The 21,858-nt window shown below is 53.2% G+C and overlaps 3 protein-coding genes across 7 annotated transcripts in view; all 3 read right to left on the minus strand.

Annotated features, from left to right (window-relative positions):
* CCDC85B (coiled-coil domain containing 85B) overlaps window positions 1-130 on the minus strand; it is an 876-nt gene extending 746 nt beyond the window's left edge. Inside the window, exon 1 of the mRNA XM_044448368.1 lies at window positions 17-130. Coding sequence (XP_044304303.1) covers window positions 17-130 — 114 coding nt within the window. The remainder of the gene's footprint in view (window positions 1-16) is intronic.
* Window positions 131-289: 159 nt separating this feature from the next.
* On the minus strand, window positions 290-11,859 carry DPP3 (dipeptidyl peptidase 3). Of its 4 annotated transcripts, none has more exons than XM_044448619.1 (18): window positions 11,798-11,859; window positions 10,185-10,469; window positions 9,970-10,059; window positions 9,636-9,773; window positions 9,466-9,540; window positions 9,052-9,142; window positions 7,980-8,110; window positions 7,152-7,282; window positions 6,651-6,709; window positions 6,144-6,338; window positions 5,166-5,278; window positions 4,594-4,686; window positions 4,017-4,079; window positions 3,412-3,536; window positions 2,507-2,627; window positions 2,058-2,237; window positions 1,376-1,538; window positions 290-560 (listed from the first exon to the last, which is right to left on the minus strand). In XM_044448619.1, the coding sequence occupies exons 2-18, from the start codon at window positions 10,452-10,454 to the stop codon at window positions 415-417; spliced, it is 2,184 nt and encodes a 727-aa protein (XP_044304554.1). In that variant the 5' UTR covers window positions 10,455-10,469; window positions 11,798-11,859; the 3' UTR covers window positions 290-414. The 4 variants fall into 4 exon arrangements, with proteins under 4 accessions (XP_044304554.1, XP_044304553.1, XP_044304555.1 ...); XM_044448618.1 differs by lacking the exon at window positions 11,798-11,859 and adding an exon at window positions 11,554-11,574; XM_044448620.1 differs by lacking the exon at window positions 11,798-11,859 and adding an exon at window positions 11,220-11,297.
* Window positions 11,860-15,509: 3,650 nt separating this feature from the next.
* On the minus strand, window positions 15,510-21,652 carry PELI3 (pellino E3 ubiquitin protein ligase family member 3). Of its 2 annotated transcripts, none has more exons than XM_044448732.1 (6): window positions 21,512-21,652; window positions 19,818-19,841; window positions 18,224-18,325; window positions 17,705-17,902; window positions 16,782-16,970; window positions 15,510-16,076 (listed from the first exon to the last, which is right to left on the minus strand). In XM_044448732.1, exons 1-6 carry the CDS (start codon window positions 21,650-21,652, stop codon window positions 15,510-15,512), a joined length of 1,221 nt encoding a protein of 406 aa, XP_044304667.1. The 2 variants fall into 2 exon arrangements, with proteins under 2 accessions (XP_044304667.1, XP_044304666.1); XM_044448731.1 differs by having other exon boundaries at window positions 19,818-19,947; window positions 21,501-21,652.
* Window positions 21,653-21,858: the final 206 nt, after the last annotated feature.

The raw sequence follows: 21,858 nt of genomic DNA on the forward strand, positions 1-21,858 counted from the left end.
GGGGCGGGGGCGGCACATGGGGCCCCGGCTCGCCCCAGGTGCGCTGCGCTGCGCTGCGCTGCGCTGGCAGCCGTGCAGCGGGAGCGACGTGCTCGCGGGGCCGCACCGCGTAACGCCAGCGCGGCAGCATCCTGCTGGCAACGAGGTCCCCCTGCAATGCCGCCGCCCCCCGGGCCCCCCTCTTTCCCTGGGACCCCTCTCGGCCTGCAAGGGCTCACCCCATCCCTGGGACGCCGCCTTGGGCTTGCCCACCTGTCGAGTGGCACGAAGTGAGGAAAGTGCGAGCCACTGTAGAAAAGCTAGTTTTATTGATCTCCTAGGAAGGCCGGTGGGACTCGCCCACGTGCGGGGCCGATTTCTGGCCGGAGGGAGCAGGCCGAGCGAAGCGGCCCATGGGCCTGGCCGGGCGCCTGCTCAGCTCTCCCAGAAGTGCGCGTCGGCCCGTGCCAGTTCCAGCAGGTGCTGCTCCAGGGCTTCGGCGTCTTCGGGGAAGCGGTCCCGGAAAGACCGGATCAGCCCGGCTGCGCTGCCGTCATATTGCATTAGTACGACGTCGTCTCCTGGAGATGGGGCAGGGGGAAGGGGTGGGCGAGGTTTGAAGGGGCTCTTCAGCGGACTCGAATGCAAAGTATCCCAAATCCAGTTTCCTTTTAAATACTAAGAGCTTGTACTCTTCTCGGCACCAGGTCAAAACTTTCAAAAGCAATAGCTTTTAATGTTCAGTCGCTCTTGCTTTGTTTTGTGATTTACTATTTATTGTTTTATACATTATTACTGTTCTAATTTGTCTGTTTGAAGTTGTCGTTGTTTTAAATTGTTTTTAAAGCACTGTAAGCCGTCCTGAGATATTTTTATAATAGGACGCCATATAATAGCTTTTAAGCAATCCATCAATCAATCTGTGTCTTTCTTGTCAAGACACATTGTTCGTACTTGGGATTCTAATGTTTGTAAACCACCCAGAGATCCTTCGGGGCTATTGGTGTGGCACAGAAATGCAATAAATAAATACGTAATTGTCAAATTACCAAAATACTGCACATTTAAAAGTCTGGCATTTTGAGTTTTCGAGCAGTGCCAACGAAGTGCCAACCCATTTATTTCAAGATTCCTATCCTGCCTTTTTTCTCACAGCAAACTCAAAGTGGCTCAGCCATTCTTCTCCTCCTGTCTCTGTCATGTCCCCACAACAACCACCCTGTGAGGTAGGCTGGGCTGAGAGTTGGCCTGGTGCAAAGTCACCCTGTCGGGCTGAGAGGGGACCCGAATCCGGCGCTCCCGAGTCCCAGTTCTGCGTTCTTGACCACTGCCTCTCACTAGCGAATCCAACTGAAGGGCTGAAACTGTGGGGTCCACTGGGGTCCTGTGTCCTTACCTTCCAGGCGGGTGTTTGCTTGCACAAACATCTTGCGGGCCTCCTTGTGCAGCAACACGGTGTGCCGCAGGCTGAGGAAGCGCTCGGGTCCTTCGTCCGTCACTGCAGAGTACGCATTGTAAAGCGCATGCCCGCCAGCCACATCCGCTGTGGATTTGAGCACCTTCACAAGGGATAAACTCCCGCTCAGATGGGGCCGAGCAGGACTGCTCCACCCCAAACCCTTTCCCCGTGATCGGGCTCTGCTAACCCACCCCCTCCTCTTCACCCCGAGCGATGCAGCAACTCCCCGCCGTATGAACACGCAGCTTATGAAGCCCCTTGGCACGTGTCTCTAATTTTAAGCTCTCTCTTTCCTCTTGGGGGCTTCCCAGAGTTTTTGCGACGTGCCTGGATTTTTCTGGACCGTGCTGAGCAGCACTGGCTACCCAGAGGGTTGCAAGATTTAAATAGATCCGCCGACTAAAGAACAGAAAAAATCGGCGGAATGTGCAGTTCAGCCTGCTGAAGTTCAGTGTTTTCAGACTGTCTTGCTTCTGAAATGTTACTGTGATGGAGAAAGGGAAGACATCTTTACACCCCCTGGCCCAAGGAATGGCGTTCCTTTCTAATCGTGGGTGGGGGCATTTGTGGAAAGAGGGAAGGACAGAAGGACACCCGTCCCTTCCTCGCCTGCCCTTACCTGCAGCTTGCGGAGGAAGCGTTCCAGAGCAGGCTTCCCCACGGTGGCGATCTTGCTGCGGTCCAGCGACACGACGGCGTTGGGTCTGCCGTCGGCTCCCGTGGTGTGGCGCAGGGACACCAGCCCCCCGCCCGCTTCCAGGAGGACTCGCAAAATGACAAAGCGGGCCTGCATGTGAGCCTGATGTGGGAAGACGGAAGGGCAGGAGATGATGCAAGGTGGGTGCTGCTTCCTGGCCACATGAGGACTAGAACCCTGCCAAGTCCAGCGCTCTGGTTCTCTTGGGAGTGACTGAGGTTAGTCTGCCCACAGGCCATTGCAGATCCAAGCCCAAAGCCTCCCTCATCGGAGCCAGAGCCTTACCCAAACCCACATCAAGCAGTATGGGAAGAATAAAAGTCCACCATGCTTTTGGGGGAAACGCCTCTAGATTTGCACTGGCCCCTCACCTGCCTCCATGATGCAGATTCCGGGGTGTAGAATTCCAGGGCAAGCAGCCCGGCCCGCACCATGTTCAGCCAGTTAATATAAATCACATCCTCTGCATCATCTCCTTTTAATTCAAAGATCCTGTTGAGAGGGGAAGGAAGAAGACCAGAGCAGCCATGAACACACCGAAAAACAATTTAGGGTGCAATCGGATGCATACAGAAGCACAAAGGTTCGACACTCCCAGCCTGGGGGTTCAAGGAATGCTGTGAGTGCATTACTCCCATTTTACAGATGGGGAAAACTGAGGCTGGAGGAAGGGCGAGTGACTTCCCATGAAGCAGTGAGCCTGCAGCCAAACCTGACTCGGAAGTGGTATTTTTCTTTTTTTTAAATTTGACTTCCTTAACTTAAAACAAGTACATAATAAATATGAAACAAAACAAACTAATACAGGCAAAGCAAACTCCAATGAACAAAGCTGAATTCTAAACAAATACAACCTATACATTCAAACCCCCAAATTTATCTAGCCCCTGAACTGTGTCGGTGCTCAAGAAGGCATCCCGAGACGCTAGTGGCAGATGGGGAAGAAAAACTTTTGATGAATAAATAAATAAGAATCGGCAACAGTGATGCTCAAATGATGTGGCCTTTGCTACCCTTCAGGAAACTTCACCCCTCCACCATTTTAAGCAGCTCTAGCTATGCGATGGACTAGATTCTGCAAACTTGTTTTTCAGTTTTTTGCAATTTGCACATACCTGAACTTTGGCTAATGGGCATTAGAACGAGAGGAATTAAATTCTTCCATATCCCGAAAAAGACATTTGATTCCATCAGTGAGCAGACTGAAAGATGCCTGCCCATCACGTAACTCAGATTTCACAAAATCTGTACACCCTTATGTAACTCAGACACTCACTCCAGCACCTCCTTGTTCAGACAGAGGTAAAGGCCCACACACTCCGCACGACACTCCTCGTAACTGGATGCGACGCTCGAGAACTTGCTGTCCCAGGTTTCCCCACCTCGGTACCAGCTCCGAATCTGCAGGGGACAGAAATGTATGCTGGGTCTGACAAGGTCCCATTGGTCAGGTATGGAAAGAGGCCAATAAGTGAGGCAGTGTGTTGCAGTGGTTAGAGCATTAGCTCAGACCTTGGGAAAACTGGACTTCGTCACTGAAGAAGAAAGAAGATACTGATTTCTATCAAACTTGGGACTCTTTTTATCATTGGCTAGAGCAATGGGACTTCGTATAGATTTAAATATGTTTTTAAGTCATCACAAATGGAAAAAAATGTGGGGGCTGACCCGACAGGTCCAATGTTTCTGATGATTGATGTTGTTTTTAGTTTTTCTTTTTTGTAGGGGTTATAATTTTGAGTAAAACTTATTATAAAACTGCTAATATGGCTGTGCCAGGATGAGAGAAGAGAATGTCGTCTGGTAGATGAGAGAAAGAAAGATGTCCCGGAGGTTTCTAAGAATTCACTGAACAACCACAACCCCAGAGCCGGCGCTCACCTGCTCTCCCGTCTCTGGGTTGATTACTGCCTCCCGGTCGAAGTTGAACGCTCCCAAATCATCCTGCCATAGAAGAGTGACAGCAAGAGAACTTCATAACCTCGTAGCAAAGAATTGTGCTCCCCGCACGGCCGGCTTCCTCAGCAGACGGAGTCATGACCTTTCAGAGGACTTGATTATCACAAGACAATTTAGAAAGGGTTAGGGATGTACACACACACACACAAAATGGCCATGCCGGTCCTGGTGCGACATTGCAGATGAACTGCTGATTTGGGATGACCTGGGAGACGTGCAAGGAATACAAGCACGGATTGTATTTGAGGTGAATCAGACAAGATTTAGTGCACAACCTGAAATGGTCATCATTAGAGTATTTCTAAATCTCTGTATGGAAATACAATTCAGAAAATGTAGTGCTCCGGCCCCAGAAGGTTTGGGCAGCCTAGATCAGAAGAGGCAAAAAGGTTTGCGAAAGCACGGCCGTTTGTGGCCGTTGCACAAACCTGGCATATTCCTGCTCCTAAGCAAACAAAGCAAGCGAGCCAAAACCTTTTGTCCTGCTCAGAAGCCTCACCTGGACAAAAAGCTTTCCGCTGCCGTGACCCAGGAGTTCATGGAGGCCAACTTGAACCTCGAAGGATGGGCCCTTCCACTTGATATAAAGATCCTGCAAGAGGTAAAAAGCACTTGTTGTATTCTGATGCAGGAACGCTTCTGTGTTTATCCCCCATCCAAAATTTGTGGGTCCGCTCAAGGAATCTGGTGCCAAGGTCTCCCTGCCTGGAGGTCTACGACTTGTGCTATCCAGAGGAGTGTTAATTTAGAAATTAGATTCTTTTTATTCAACCCCCTGCCCTGCCCAGATGTATCTTGTTGGGTTTACAAAACTCAGAACAGAAAAGCACCAGTGAAGTTATCCAAGGAGCAGGAGACAAGCAACAGCAGAAGCCCATATTTAAATCCACGATGGTTACATTTATCTGTTTCATTATCTAGTATCGAGATTCTGGAGTAAGCAACAATAAAAAGATAGAACAAATGCAAACAAACAAAAGATAAAATACAAGTAACAGAGTTAGGAACAAAAACAAGAAAACCGTGGCTTTTGTTAGCTCCGGAAAGGGCTTTGTGGAATGAAGGAGTTACTTTGTCCTCTTCCGCGAGGAATGTCAACTTCTCCTTCTGCGTGGAATAGGCCACGGCCAGGACGTTTCCCAGCGAGACGTTCTTGAAGCCGTCAGACTGGCGGATGTCATCGTCTGGAAGGGGAAGAGGCAGACAAAGACCTGCGAACTGGATTCTGTGGGGTCCCCCAGGATGAGGCAGGTATTCGCCCGGCCGCCACCCCCCAACCTCTCGACGAATCAGCCACTGACCGCTGCGGATCTCTGCACAGCCATTTTTTAAATTCAAACAAACGAGAGCTTTCTGCGAAAGATGCTGCGGTGTTGCGTAAATCTAACGGAGCGGCTCAGCCAGCAAGGCTGGGACTCAGGAGAGCTGGGTTCAAGTCCCTGCTCAGTCCTGGAGCTCCCTGGGCAATTTCGGGCCACTCGCTGCCTCACACCCAGCCTACCTCACAGGGTTGTTGTGAGGGTAACATTGAGGAGAATTAAGCCGCCTTGAGTTCCTTGGAAGGAAAAAAATGGTGAGATATGATTTTGAGAAGCCATCCGTGCCTGAACGAGACACCACAGGGAAACCAGCCAGCTGCCATGAGAATTCCTGTGGCCCTTCATTCCCCAGCAACAAGAGCATATTCTGCACATGCTCAGAGGCGTTCTTTGTAAGCACCCTAGATACCCCAGAGCTTGCCACGCCAACCAACTGGCGGGTGGCCAATGCAGGCTGGGAATGAAAGGGGCTATAGTCCAACAGAACCGGAGGGCTCCAGGGCGGCTTGATAAGTTTCTAGCAGAAGCTGAAACAAACACTCCAGGTTCCAGAAGTTTGCTATCTCTAAAGCTACTTCTTTCCCTGCCTTAAAAAAAAGAAAAGAGGGGCCAACAACGGGCAGTCCCTGATTCAAAGGTGGCATTGTGCTAAAACAAGAGCTGCAACTTGCCAGGAGACCCTCTGGGAAAGGGGACGCCTGGCCACGGGAGAGGCGAACCCAGGCCTTACAATTCGGGATGTTGATGCCGGCGGGAATGCCGCTCCCGGCGAAGGTCAGCACGTCGAGCGAGGTGAAGTCGGGCTTGAGGAACGTGTCCTTCTCGAAGGCGCGTGGCCAAGGAAGCTCCTCCAGCAGCCGTTCCGCAGCAGCCACCAGCCGAGCGAACTTGGCACTCATGGCCTTGTTCACGACGGCCACGAACCCTGAAAAGGCGAGACGCGTCGCTGCAGAACAAGCCAGGGGACCAACGGTGCCGGCACAAACATTTCCCGTTCCCTCCGTCCCACTTGATGGTCTTACTTTCTTATAGCTTGAGCCCATGAAATCTTATTTGGGACAAACTCACATCAAGGATTTGGGGCTGGGTTTAAAATGCATCCCTAGACGGGGCAGCATTTCTCGTCTGGGGAAAGCCAAGAATCTTGCTTTGCTTGAAGATGTCTGGCCTTCCCTTCCCCACGAAGGTCAGAGGCAGCCCAGATCTAAAATTCATGATAGCAAAGACAGAATAGTACCTTCAAATTCCCCCCGGGAACCGTAGGGATCTCGGTAGCTCTCAATGAAACCAATGTAGCTGCGAACATGAAAAACAGAGTTTTCCGTGTGGCTAAACATCATTTTGGCTCCATACACATGCAAAACGCAGGATAAAAATAATGTTTCTGTGATTGATGGACACCCATATGGAGGGCTTTGCATAGGGAGTGGGCAAATTACTGCAGGAAGCCTCTTCATGGTTCCTAGTCCTCATGACCACATGCCACCTCCAGCATCAGAGGCAGAGTGCTGTTGGACACAAGGTGCTGGGGAACATGGGCAACAGGATGCCCTTCCCATGGCAGAGCCCTGTGCAGACAGAACGCTGGGCTCAGCCGGTTCTTGGTCTGATGTGGCAGGGTCACTCTGAGGTTTCAGCACCTCCCCAGTCCTCTGCCTCCAACCACACATGGCCGCAGAAGCCTCTCAAAGGATCCTGCCAAGGCGCATGAACGAAGCAACGGATTGGCGCAGCCCACCTCTCCACGATGGGCCCCTTGTCGCGGATCCAGCAGCGGGAGCCCTCCTTGTGGGCCGTGATGGAGCCCTGCATGAAACTGTTGATGTAGTGGGCCAGCATTTCTGCCTGGATGGGGTTGGCGGCGTGTTGCTGGCAGGGGAAGAAAGAGTCCAGAATCAGGCCATGCCCTCTGAAACTGACCCGGCCGGCCCCCCGTTCTGGCCCCTGCACCATGAAGCCGTTTCGCAAGGAAAGCAGCAAGAAAGCGAAGAACAGAAGCACTCCAAAGGCTGGCCCCGTTGCCTAAGAGCGAGACTATGCCTCTAGCCCTCAGGACCAAGGAGAAGAGTCCTGCTGAAGTCTCAGGGCCAGATCGGACTACAAAAGCGGGCTTGAAGCCTTTTCCACTCTGAGGACCAAAGTCTCATCCTGACAGGCTCCTAGCAGCTGTATCCTGGCCGCCACTTGAACTGAAATCTCATTTAGTCTTCTGAAAGCATTTCAAGCTTTAAAATGGGGGGGGGGGGGGGGGCGCGTGAGACAAGAAATAGACCCCTACGCCGGGAGGGGGGAGGGGGAGGAGAAAAAGGGGGGGGGGGGCAGGTGTCAAGGGGAACCACAGAAGGCCCTGGGCCTTGCTCCCCCGTGTTCAGAGAGATGCAGTTACCAGCAAAACCCCCCCACTCCTGGGTTGCCAGCCCCGCTCCCAGGTTACTTCTTGGAATTAATCCATGCTGGGGAATCTATTCCTGCCTCCGCCGGCCACCTCCAGCAGGGATAAAGGAACGGTGAGAGATGGCAGCCAACAAGGGAAGGGAGTCCGAAACGCACACACGCCCTGGCTCACCTGGGCTTTCTGCAAGTTCTCCACGACTCGCTGAAGGAGCGGGGAATAATCGCCGAGCGTCACCGTGAAGACGCAGCTGCCAAACGGGAAGCATTTCACCTTGGACGTCATCTCGGTGTCCAGTTGGGAATCTGGGCGAAAAAGGAGGCAGAGGTGAAAACTGCAGACTGTGAAAATAAGATGTAGGCCTCGGTAGCATTTCTACTGAACTGCATTACAGAGAAAAGTTGGAAATAAAAAAAGAAACATGCAGTGAAGGGTACGTGGAGACTGGGTGAACGACTCTGGGTGACGGCTGGAGGCATCTGAGCTTGTCTTATCACAGAAATGTCTCATTTCTTGCCTCTCTTCCCTCCTGTATCAAAGGAAAAGTGGGGCCATTCCACCAGCCCTTCTGAAAGGCTGCTCTTTCCTCTTCCCTCCTCATTTGTTTTTCCTTGCATGCTGTGTCTTCTTCAATTGTAAGCTGGCAAGCAGGGACTTGTCTTATATTACTAAATGTGTAAGCCCCTTTTCAAAGCTCTTTTGGCTGAGCAGCAGCATAAAAATATTTCAAGGTGCTGTATGTGAAGACAGGTGTGGGGGCATTTACAGGTGATCTCTAGTCCAGGTAATGACCCAAGCAAACTCACTTAAATTCACTGGTCTGTAAAAATAATCTACAAATGGATAAATGTATGGATATCTGGGCTACCTTTCCTGGAGTAGATACACGACAATCCCTAAGAATCATGGTATATTTTACTATACATAAAATATTGGGGTACATATATAAATTCACTGGAATACAGTCACTCAATTTCATTTAAGAAAACTGCAGCACTCTTTTATTTCTCTGTTTTTATATTTGTTTTGGTTTCTGAAACCCACAATAAAAAATAAATCAACCTTTGATCATTCTTTTCCACAACCTGGTTGCCTAGAAGAGCTCTTAAGTCACCAACTTTAAGGACCTTTAAAATTTTTTAATATAAAGAGATGCCATCAAAACATAAGTTAGTCATGTCAAGAAAATGACAACATAGTATTTTAAAACATACTTTAAGTAGGGCTCAAGAGCCCAAGCTCTTACCGTCTACAAGCACCGAAGCCAGGCGTACCTCGTAGCTCATTTTGCCGTTGACCTCCGTCTTAAAAAGCCTCGTGTTGTAGGCGCTGATGTTCTGGAGAATGATTTAAGGAAAAGGGTTGGAGTCGAGGACCAGAGAGCGGTTGTGGAGACCAGGGACCACCGTTCCGGCTGGGAATGGCTCGCCGGGTCCCAGGCAGAAGAGGGTCCACGCAATCACCTGCTTCTTGTTACATGAGAGCTGCAGAACTCCCTCCCTACCCGAGGCGCTGTGTTCCCCCACGCTGCCTTGAGGCACCCCGAGAGATTCCCCCCACATCCTATTCCCTGAAACCCAGCAGCCCCTGCTAAGCTCCTTGAAGTGCCCTGTCACATGGTACAGGCCAACCCAGAGTGGCAGGAGAGTTCTTGCTTCACCTGGGAGTCAAGGAAATCCTGAGCTTGCTTCGCATCTTCCATGCCACAATTGGCGGAGAAATAGGTGGAGATGCCCTGGGGGAGAGCAGAAAACAGGGTCAGAGGCTGCCCTTCAGAGCCAGGTTCCATTTGCACGGCGGGGGGGGGGATGGCTAGCTGGGGGGACATACCTCACCCCTGAGCCCCAGGTGCCTTTGCAAGGGCTCCAGGGAGAACATGCGCTCCCCACAGCGGTCCCACAGCTCCTGCATCTTGTCTGGGTGCTCTGCGAAGGCCTGGCTCGCCCACACCAGCTGCTTCAGCTTCTCCTGGGGGCAAGAAGGGCGATCAGCAGCGGGAGGGGGATCAGGCGGCGCCCTGGCCCACCTGTGGCAGAGGCTTCGCCCCGTCTCCCAGGGCCTCAGCCAACGAGGATCAAGGAAGGCCCCGACTGGCTGAAGGCCTTTCCCACCTGCGAGCATCCCCTTGCAGGACACCTGCGGGAGGCCGTCCTCCTCTGCTCACCTTCGGAAGGTTGGGCACGAACTTGGTGTCACCAAAGGACTTGTAGTTCCCCATGTTGGCATAGATGGCCGCGGCGTAGACCAGGAATGCCTGCGAGAGACAGCGACCTTAAGACAGGCCCTCCTCCTGCCCTGTGAATCGCGACTTGATCCCAGGTGCAAGAGGGAGCGTCCTCAAACACGGACCCAGTCGGGCCCCCGGGGGCTTCCCGGTACCTGATACTCTTCGTCCGACAGCCCGATGGCGCGAGCCCGCTCCCCCAGCAGGGAGGGGTCCTGGGCGCGGAAGAGCCTGGAGATGAGGGTGTAGATGGCAGGTGCTTCCGGTGAGGTCTGCAGCAGGACCACGAGCCCCCCGTACCAGCAGGCCCGCGAGAGGTAGTGAGCGTAGCGTTTCTCCTCCGGTGACAACAGCCGGAAGGCTTCCGCGCAGTCCAGCGTCGCGATGCCGACGTCGTTGGGCAGAACATACTCGGAATCCGCCATCCTGCCAAATTGGAGCTGGAAAAAAGGAGGGGGGGATTTCTGGGCACAGCCACTTGGGCCTCCTGGGATTCAGAGGCCTCCAAAGGAGAAAACGCTATCCAAGTTTGGCTTTGAAGGCCCTGCACTTTAATCCAAAGACGCTTGTCCAGAGCCAAGGACATGTTATCTATGCCTGTATTCCTGATAAGGGAAGAAGGTCATCCCTGGATCGCTTCACTAGCGGCAGATGAATCAAGCCACGTGAACTAGCACGTTCTCTCGTCCATGACAAGCCACGTGAACTAGCACGTTCTCTCGTCCATGACAACCCAGGATTTCAAAAGAAAAGAAAACCTGGCTGGTTTTTATGTGCAACTGGGTCGCGATAAGCCATGCCCTTAGCTGCAATTAAAACCAGGATTCCAAGGAAAAGGAAAGAGGAAAGGTTCAGGATGCAGGTGGGATGCAGTACAATCCCTTCATGGAAGCCGGAATACAGTAAGAGTGCTGGGTAAAAATGCTCTTCTTACACTGAACATACCCTCAAATCCAGCTCAGCCCAGGGGCTACTGAGAAAAAGCAAGCAGAAGACAAATCCAGGAAAACTGCTACTCATTCACCAGCCAGCAGCCTCATCCGGCTTCCTATAAAATGTTTCAGTTTTCTTATATCGAATTTAAAATTGTGTTTTTGTTTTGTTGCACATATAATTCTGCAGCCCTACATAGTTTATATCTAGCAAGCTTGTCTGATCAGTTTTCTCTCGGTCCTCCGAGCTGTGCTCACCAGATGTTCTTTTGGACTCTGACTCTCCAACTAGCCCATTGCTGCCTGGGGCTGATAGGAACTGAAGTCCAAAACATCTGGAAGGAAAAAGCAGCACCGAACTGCCAGTTCCAGCAAACCGGTGCGAAAAAGACGGTGCTGAGAATTAAAAAGCTGACCCCTCCCCCCCCCACAAGCAAACACTAAAAACCAAAACTTAGCAGGTTTCCTTTTGGTTACCCAACAACTCAGCAGCCCAGTTTGGGCTGGAAGGAATAATTTTTTTGCAGCTAAAACACTGCGAGTCAGAAACCTGCACTGAACTTAAGCCAAGACTTTAAGAATAGATCCCGACCTGCCTGTTGCCCATTGCAGGATGATGGGACTTAGTTTCAGTCTGACCACCAGCTCTGCTCAAACACTTTCAGCAAATCTTGTTAGTTCCTGGCCTGTGTGTTCTCCCGCCGCAGTCTGGACAGAGACACACAGGCGGGCACCCTCCACCTACAATCCACCCCATCTTCCGCAGCACACACACCGCCCGGGAGAACCTGCAGCCCACCTGCCACGGGCACACACACCATCAGTCGCAAACCCACCTGGATATGATCGCTGGCACTTCCTCACCTGCCCCCCCCTCGTGCAACATGCAGTTTCCTGCCACGCCCCCTTCCTTTCCCCACTCATGACTTCACGCAGGAGGACACGCCCCCTGCAACTCCAGCTGGGGGATGCTGGGAGTTGTAGGACTGAGCATGCACGAAAGACAAGCCTGTTGCGAGAACCTTGCAGATCAGAGCTCGGGTCCAAATTCTCCACACGGTGGCCGACAGCTGTCCACGGGCAACCCACGCGCGGCGACAAACCCCCCCGCCCATGTTCCCCAGCCACTGGTATAGGATTACGTCTCAAGTCATTTGGCAAGGGCTATTTTTAAAAAGCAAAGTGCTGTTATTATACAACTTTGGGAAAGATGAAACAGTTGCAATGCGAAAGTCCCGAGACTTCAGTGAGTCTGACCTTGATGTAAACATGCCAAGAGGTGGCTACAAATGATTTGGAGTTACGGCCGTTAAAAAAAACTAACTAATGAATGGAGTGAATAGAAACAAGAGTGGGGAGCCTACAGTCTGTAAAATGTCGTGGATTACAGCACCCATCAGCCCCAGCTAGCATGCCTGAGAGCAGCAGCAGTAGCTACAGGGCAAAGAAAGAGATGTTTGGGGCTTCCGTGCCCAATATTTTGACCACCCTGCCAGGGACTCCTGGAAGCAAAAGCAGGAGGTTACCTTCCGCCCATCTTTGATCCAGAGGCTTAAACTTTCCCATCCTGGCCCTAAAACAACCCTGCAGCCTCCGTGGCCTTCCCAAGATGCAGAGGAACAAGCCCACGAGTGCAAGGCATTGACTAGGTGGCCAAGAGTTCCACAGGAGCACAGACAAATGGGTTACGGACCCTCGAACAGGCTTGTGAACAGAAACAACAGCATTTCCCAGATGGGCTCATGAAGGCCGGAGAGCACCTAGGAGAAAATCAGCAGAGTTCCAACGTCTCTTCTTCTAACCCTGCACAAAATGTCCAGCCAGTGCCTGCCACTTTATGGGGTGTAAGAGACTAGGTCCCTGCCCCAAACAGCTTACAGTGTAACCTATAACCCACCACAGAGGGTTTAGATGACAATTCCCAGGACTCCTGCCTGCTGGCCCTGCAGTTTGAGGCTTATGGGAGCTGTAGTTCAAATCCTCTGGAGGGCACAAGATTGGGGAGGGCTGGGTTAGAGTTTGGGAGAGGCTGAAGGCAGGACCGGCCACCTACTTTTGGGGGTCACCCTTAACGCAACTCCTCACTGAAACTTGGGGGACTCCCATGCCAACATGCGTGGGAATCCCTGCTCTCTGACACACCCTTCCAAGGAATCCCACAGCCTGCAGAAGGAAGTGTGGTGTCACACTGATATTATTTACTTATTTGCTTATAATAGTTTTCACCTACCAGACAGGACAGGAACGCTTCCAAGGAAATGCACAACCCACAAATGCAATTAAGGACAACTCGGTATTAACAATAGGAGCAACCCTGTAAAACCATTTGAGCATCTTTTCTCCATGAGATTCAGTTCACATCCCTCCTCTCTTTTACTGGGGGTGCATGCATTTGGGTGTGTATTTTTAAGAAGTGTCAAAGCTCTTGTTCCCCTTCTGGGACAGAAGGAGCCCTCTCCACACACACACACACCCGTCAGCCCTAAATGAGGTATGAGGCCACCCAGGACCCTACCTGAGATCCCGAGTGATGAGACAGAGGTTCTATCCAGATGTCCTACAGCTCTCATCATCCTTGGCAAGTAGGGAAGGACCCTGGGACAGCATGATGGGCCCCGGGCAAAGCAGTGTACTGGGCCCCTAGGACAACTACAACTGCTGTTACTTTTGGCAGTTTTCCCATTTTCCAAGGGTTAACATACACAGGTTAGTGTGGGGCCCACGGGCAAGCGCCCACCAGGCCCACGCACTGAGACGGCCCTGCCCTGGGACACAGACTGGGCCACAAGCTGCACAGGGTCTTTGGTCCAGTCGGCTCCGACTGGCTCGCCCTCCCAAGCAGCGCTTTCCCAGGTGTGGAGGAGTCGGTTTTTAGCCGGAAATGCCTGGTGGAAAATTGAACCCAGACCCCCGGGCTGCAGCCTCGCTCGCCTCACCTCCCAGAGGGAAGGACCCCCACCCCCAGATCCTGTATTCAGAGAATGAGGAGGGGAAATATTGGGCGAGGTGGGCTGTCTGGGCTCCCTGGCTCCTGCAACCCACGTGCTCTCCCCGACACACGCCCCCCCCCCCAAAACGTAGCCCCCCCCCCCCACGTTGCCGGTCGCCCTCACCTGCCTCCACCTCGCTCGCACCTGCCAACTTGCAGCTTGGCCCCGCCTCTCCCATTTATCGCTTCAAACACCCGCCACGCCTCCCGCGCCTCAGCCCGCCAATCCAGGCTCCGCTTGCAGAGACTGACGTCTGCGTTGCTGGGAGACCGAAGGCCCGCCCGCCGATCCTGGCTGGGGTCCTTTTAGGCAGCCCGGTGCGCCCCCCCGAGCGCTGCGCGCTTGCTCCTGAGTTTGCGCCGCCTCCGGCTTGCTATAGCCCCACCCGGGCCCGTAGGTAGAGGTTGGCGGCGTCCTCCTAAATTTTCTCTGCCCCCCCCCCCTTAAGCACCCCGATCATTTTAAAAAGTTGAGCATGTTGTCTTTTAAAAGTCTGCAGGGGGACGGATTGCGCCCCTCTGTGGACCTCTGCGGCGGCTGGCCCCGGGACCGTTTCTCTTTGCACCGCTTGGCTCCGTGACGACCAGCGCAGAAGCTTGCAGGGCTGAATTTCGCTCGCCTTGAGCTGCAGGGCAAATCCATGAATCCAGGTGCTTGAAAGGCCCTTGGCACGTCGAGCAGGTGCTCTGCCCCTTGGCTGCCCCCCCCTCCCCGTGCGTCTCTTGCAGTCGCTGGTGGCTGGGTCTTAAAAGCGATCCATAGACTGGAAGATGAGCTGCTGCAAACCGAAGCAGGGCCGCTGTTGGGGTCTGCGTTCGCTTCGCTCCCTTCTACTTGGCAGTGGCGCGGATTGGGCCCCTGGAAGGGACGAGTAGGTGCACTCCATCTGTGGGTTGGTGGGCATCTCGTAGGCACACTCACAAAATGGCTGCCACTGGAGGTGGCTTGTTCGATGGGGGCCTGGCCAACCACGGAGCTCCTTTGGTGAAGTGAAAAGCAGCCGGCCCAAGAAACGAGCGCAAACTCGCTCTTCTGAATCCAACCTAGCGGCGTTGGAGGGCGTGCCAACATCCGGGTTCATAACCAGTCTTCAAAAATCTTAACACAGGAAAGGAGCCGGGAGGGGATGAATCGCGGAAGGTCCCACGGGAGATGGCCACCGTTCCACTGGTGTCTGTGGCATCCCGGGAGCCGTGAGATAATAACGGAGAGGAGGGTCTTGCACACGGAAGGGGCTCAATGAGGGCACTTTGCTAGCCCCCAAATCTGGGGCTGACAGTATAAGTTACCGACCCATTTTGTGCGTGGAAGGGATGCCCAAGAGGCCAGCTGCCCGGAGCGGCGTATTTGGGGGCCTCCAAGCCCCTCCCTGGCGAGGCGGCCCGCCCCCCGCCTCCCTCCGGGGCACCCAGACACCCCGGGACCGAGGGGGGGGGGCGCGCGCAGGCGGTTTCAGAAAAGCACACAGACACCAGTCCCCAGAAGCGGGCCGAGGCGGCTCCGATGTTGCCGTTTATTTGCCGTCTCCCGTCCCTCCCCGCCCACCCCCCTCCCCGGCTCAGTCGAGCGGCCCCTGGAAAATGAGGCGCACGAAGCCCTGCCGGCCCGCCAGCCACGTGCCGCAGAAGGGGCAGGCGGCGTGGAAGGCGTGGGTGCCGTGGGGCAGCGGGATCTGCGCCCAGTACTGCACCGTCTTGGCGGAGCAGACGTGGCCGCAGGGGCAGAAGGCGTGTGTGGGGCGCCCGGCGTCCAGGTAGAGCGCGGCCTCGCAGCCCAGCCACAGGGGCACGTAGGGGCCCGCGCGCCGGCACAGGGGGCACTCCCGCTCCAGGCCGCCCTTCTCCTTGCGGCAGCCCCAGGTGTGGAAGCCGTGCACGTGGCCGCAGTGCAGGTAGGCCCAGGGCTGCTGCTTCTCCACCACGCCCCGCTGCGCCAGGCTGGGGAAGGCCAGCGTGCCGAAGCCCACGGGGCACTGGGGGCGGGCGGCGTTGACCTCCTGCCGCAGGGCCTCCAGCTGCTGCAGCGTCGGGGTGCGCAGCAGTCCCCCGGAGGTGCGCCAGAGCAGGGTGGCGCCGCACAGGTCGATCAGCGAGCCGTCCCGCAGCACGTTGGACTCCGACTCCACCTGGCGGGGGGGGGAGAGCAGGGGGGTCAGGGGGGGACGGGGACGCCGTGCCCGGACTCCTTTCCGCGGCCCGCAGACGTCCTCCTCCCTCCTGGCCTCGGCGGCCGCCCACGCCGTGGCTGAAGCGGAGACCCTTTTTCCCCGCCGGCAGCTCAGCCTCGGACGGGCCGTGCTCGGCCAAGGTCCTGCTTCTGGCCGAGAGGAACATCGCTGGGCTGGATCAGCAAAGATGCTTTTCTGGATTCTGCCTCGGATGAGTGCCCTGAGGAAGAGGCCGGGGACCCTGGGAAGCTGCCCTGCGGCGAGGGAGTCCCACGGGCCCCGTAGCCTGGTGTTGCCAGCACTGGCTGGCAGTGTTCCAGGCAAGTGTTTCCCAGGACCTATCTGGAGTTGCCGGAAACCAAGCTTGGAACCTTCTCCACGCCGAGCAGAGACTCTGCCATTGAACTAAGGTCCTTTCCTTCCACCAAAACTGTAAGGTTCTAGTCCTCAAGAAGAAACTTCCTTCCGTATTCGAACTTCCTGAATCAAGACCCTGGTCCGTACAACCCAGTGCTGTCAACACGGACTGGCAGCAGCCAATCTCCAGGGATTTTCTGACTGGAGCTGCCAGTTTTGAAGCCTGCCGCTGAGCTACGGACCCCCCAGGAGGGGGGCAAGCTCTCCCTGACCTGCAAAGGACCCCCCTCCTCGCCTCCAACGTACCAGCTTTCCCCGTTGCTGTGCTGAGCGGCTGTCACGCAGGGCGTACACGTTCCCGCACACCGAGATCTCGCGCCACACGCCCGGCGTGGAGTCCTCGTTGAAGCCGCCGTTGGGGTGCATCACCAGCACCCCGTTCGTCGTGAGGCCGTCCATCAGTCCGTCTGGAGTTCTCCACTTGGCTGCCCTCTCCTGCCAATGAAAGCAGAGACGGGCATCACAGGACCGTGCGCCCCTCCCTTCCGCGCTTGGACACGGCACTGTGTGGGTCCCCCTCCTCTGTGGCAGCCGCGGCTTCGGGGGGTCCTCTCCAACCTCCCCCCCCTCGAGGCACATCCCTTCCCGGCATAGAAATGTTCTAATAATAATAAAATAATAATAATAATAACCCCCAATTTGTACATTTTTGGTTCATTCTAACCAGTTGAAATCCCTCTCCTAAGTTACTGGTAGCAAAAGCTTGCAGTTCCTAGAGGCTGCCGGGTTTTGCATTTCAGGTCCTGCTCCTTGACCCCACCCCCTTTTCTTCTGGCCACACCCCCTGTTGCAACCCCGCCCCCAACCACTTCTCCAAAACAGAGTTTGGCTCTCAGGAAGAAAAAGTTTGATCGCCCCAGATATAATGTGTTTTCTTGTCCTTAGCTTACTGAATCTCTCACCTCAAGAGATCAGAATAGTTCTGAGTGAGCAGGGACACACAGACAAATTCATTCAGGTGGCTCACGTAAGCGAGCCAAGCTGCACAGCACCGATCAAGATTTTCTTATCCTCTCATCTCCGTGCTGGGAAAAGCCACATCCGGGTGAGGTTGGCCTAGAATGCCGAGGTCCCCATTCGGCTGCAAAAGACCCTGTCCTTGTCCACCGTCTATCACATGCACAAAGACACACACACACACACACAAATCGCTCCAGTGACTCACTCACTCCAAGGAAAATGTTGCGCGAGGCGTCGAACCCGGCAGCATAAATGCGTGCCGTGTACGGAGGGGTTCTCTCGCAGATGACCCGGCAGGCGAAGCGGGAGATGGTGCTCTGAGCCGACTGAGCGTCAATGGCCGAGTTGGTCCCGGGGGTCGTGTCCGTCACTACGAAATCTATCATACTCTCTGTGGAACGGCCGATCTGGGAAGAAAATGCATGGTCAGCTCCCTGCGTCCTGACTATTCATTCGGTTTAAAATTTGGTTCAGTCCTAGAGGCTTTTGCATCTTGGGTCCTGCTCCATGGCGCTTTAAGGGAATAACCCCGCCAAGGGGTACATCAAAAATAACGCACAACGAGGAGCAGCAGCAAAATACAACAGAAACTCAGTAGCTCTTTCCCTATTATTATTAGATTTATATGCCACCTCTTCGTACTTGCGAGAAAGAGAGTCGTATAACTCTTGCTTATCCCTGTGAGGTCAGCTAGCCTGAGAACCCACTGCGACCGGTGTCAGAAATACCTGGAACATGTCGGTCTCGCTGTCGTGTGTATATTCGACAATTACTGAGTGGCTCCGGGAAAGCGTGTAGGAGATGCTATGCTGTCCTTTGTTGGTCAGTGCCTGTCCGGCAGAGAAATGAAACAAAAACTCGCAAGAACCGTTCAAACTCCAGGCTTAAAAGGATACATCACCCTCTGTTTACCGCCAAACTGTTTACGATTGCACAAGGATCAGAGGAAGCACAAGGGCAAACATATTGTATCCCATTCCTAAAAGCCAGCTGTACAGGGCAAGCTGCCTTCTAATGGGAAAGGCAAGCTGCTAGTCCTCAGGGGTTCAGGGGGAAAAATAGGCTGAAATATGGAATCCATTCCCCTTTTGACATCGTACGAGTGGGTAGCCCTCGCTCCATCTTGCTGCTTTGAATTCCCCAGTTTAACAATGCCCTGTGTGATGGTCTTGCTGGAATCTGGCCTGATTCTCCCGCCAGCCGAAGGAGGACCCATTTGGGTCCTAAATATCAGCAGGGAGGGACAAAAGGTCTCTCTCTTGACTACCTTTGCTCACCTTTTCTCCTTGCAGCTGGGTAACCATTCTAGCTGTCTGTTCCTGCACTTGTTCCAGCTCTTCAAAATCGCTTTTAGGTACAGTGACCTGAATTATACATAATATTCCGAGGGCAGTTGCAACATAGTTTTGTATAAGGGCAGTATATTCTTGGAAGTTTTATTTTCGATTCCTTTCCTGATTATACCCAAGACAGAGCTTGCTCCTCTTCACAGCAGCTGCACCCTGGGCTACCCCAGTGCCAAAGATGCTGGGGACCAAACCTAGGGCAAAACGTGCATTGCAGCTCTGAGCTATCGTTCTTCCCTAAAACGAAACCAAGATTCTAGTCCTCATGGTTGTGAGGAAAGGGCTGATTTCAATAGGCACATAGGAAATGCCTTTTACTGAGTCAGTTTACAGATGGGATGGTTTACCTTGTCTGGTAGCGACAGAATAAATTGGGTCCAGCTGAATGCAAAACTGGTGTTCTAAGCCATCCTATTTTATTAATTTAGTAAAAGCGTTTCTATCCCATCCCCTACAGAACATCTCGGGGCAGCTTATTTCTCTGTGCAGAATTTCACCTTTTTTGCCTGGCTAAACTATTACCCAGGTAACTATCCCAGGTAACTTATTACCAAATTGGGCTTCAGAGATCAGTTTCTAAAAGCAAAAATGCTGGAGCTGTAAGAATTTCCCCTGACCTGGACTCTTGCCCCGTTAATTCCAAATTAGCAGAGATTATCTGTGTGCTATGAGGAAAGGAAACACTCTTTGCAAATGCTCAGAGTCACACTGTGTCAGTATTAATTGCATCTCTGTTCTGCTCATCGCTGAGGCTCTCTGGGCCGTTCGCAACATCTTTAGCCACCCGTCCAGATTCCAACCAGGCCTGACCCTGCTTCGCTTCCAAGAGGAGGCAGGATCAGGTACTTCGGGCTATACGGAAGTGACTTCTTTGTGATGGCATCCCATTTTCTGGGGCTTGACGCTGGCAGAAAACACGTTCCCACATTTAAGCCCGGTGGCCTCTTGGGTCGTCGGGAAGGGGTCTTGCACGTACCTTGGACACAAGCGGCGTCGAGATGTGATGGACGACGTCGGGCTTAACTCCGTTGGCTTTGGGTCTCTTGAAGAGCGCCAGTCGGCTGCGGCGACGGCCCTTGTCGCCATTGGGCAAGGAACCATTGTACCTGCATTGGGAGAGCCAGGTTGGGCAGGAGGTGATCTTTGCGCCCGAGAGAGCGAAAGCCAATGTCTTTCGATGCAAAACCCGGTGACCAGCCCGGACGTAAATCCGGATTCCCAGTTCCAACGGCTTGGCTGTTGCATTTTGAGGCACCCTTTTAAAAAAGGCACCTCTGCGGCTTTGCCAAGAAACATTTGCAGCTCTGGGATTGCGCCGCACACTCCATTTCCTCTCTTGCCTTCGCAAGCTGTGCTTTCCGAAATATTCAAAACCCAATCTCTGAGTGTTTCCTGCAATGCAGGGTTGTCCGGGACAAGCGATCCAGAGAGAACGGGGCAGGTATAAATTCAGCCCACTGAGCTGGAAGAAGCACCCCACACCCTGCCTCTGCACAGGAGACTCCCAACTATCCGGCCTAACGCGGTGGAAGGGCAGGCCGGATACCGAAAAAGCCGGACAGGCCGGAGTTCTATAAATGCTCACTTCCTACCCCACCCATACCATTAAAAACACCGTTTTTATACCAAAACCCGCTCTTATTCATATTTTCTGACCTCTTAGTACAGGCTAGTACTTCATAAATGTTTGTTATGTACTGTACTGTACGCGTTTTAAAAATGTATGACAGAAAACGGAAGAATAAAAATATTGTACACATTTGAAGATAAATTTTAGAATGTCTAACTTAATTGCAGGAAACATAAAATCATGTACACTGTACAGTCTGAATACATACACTTTTAAAATAAACAAAACATTAACATCAAACGTAGGTTTAATTCTTACAAAAATTATTTAAACTTATTTCACTGTTCATTGATCGTTATTTTTTAACTAGGCCAGATAGTACGGAGGCTGGATAGTCGGGAGCCAGATAGTCGTGAGTCTACTGTATGTGCTAACTTGGTTTTGGGGCTGGATGGATGCAGCCCCAAAGCAGCCATCAAAACCTGGGAATTTATGCCAAGGCTTGGCCTCTTGGCTCTACAAGGCCAAGATTCTCCAGAGCGAGCTTGGTTTAAATGACGTACGCTAAAACCAAGGAATTCTGAGGATCAGAACGGAGCTCATCCTCGTTTCACCCCAAAACCCAGCGAATATGGATCCAGTTGCCCCAAGCTTTCTTCATCGCAGCAGTATAATTACGTCAGGAAGCAGCTCCGTTACTGCGTTTGTTCAGTGCCTGGGAATCCACACCGCCAGGTCCTGTCTTCTCCCACCTTTGGTTCATACCAGGCTGACGTTAGCCACCTGCTTCCCAGATCCTCATTTGCACAGAGGTTTGAGTCACTGATCAGTTGATAAATTGAAGAAGCCATTCAAATTGAGAGGCCCCTGCACCTCAAAACACGCTTCGGATTGCCCCAGTATTTACCTTGTGGCTTGGTTGGGGTCAGGGTGGCCACTTCCTCAACAAAATGCCACCTCTTTGCTTTAAAAATGCTAATGTTTGTGATGGAAAATTGGGAGAGAAGGGCTGTAATTTAACCTGAAAGGGATGGAAAACTGCATTTCAAGACAGACCGATGTAGCGTTCCTGATGGTCCCTTCACTTACCCCAGAACGATCAGCTCCCCGTACTTCACTGGCTCCTTGGTCAAGAGGATGCTGTCCCCCGGAGAAGGATAGATGCGTCCAGTTTTGGGGCATGTGCGGCGGAGGTCTAGCGACTGGGAACTCACTGCTTCCGGGCTTCCTTCTAGCACCATCCTGCAAGGACGGGTCACAGAGCAAAGGGGTCACACTCCCGGGGCTCGGGCCCTAAAAGGAGAGGTCCCGGGGCAGACCCTCCTGGCTGAAAGTCCTTTTCTCAGCACCGGGTATATGCCATAACTGCGTGCATGGGGTGTGAGCACAGCACCAGAGGGCAGGTCCCTGCCCCAGAGAGCTTGCAGTGAACAGCTGACGTGGGCAG

This window comes from Varanus komodoensis, unplaced genomic scaffold (assembly GCF_004798865.1).
Source record: "Varanus komodoensis strain SLA01 unplaced genomic scaffold, ASM479886v1 scaffold55, whole genome shotgun sequence".
Taxonomy (NCBI): Eukaryota; Metazoa; Chordata; class Lepidosauria; order Squamata; family Varanidae; genus Varanus; species Varanus komodoensis.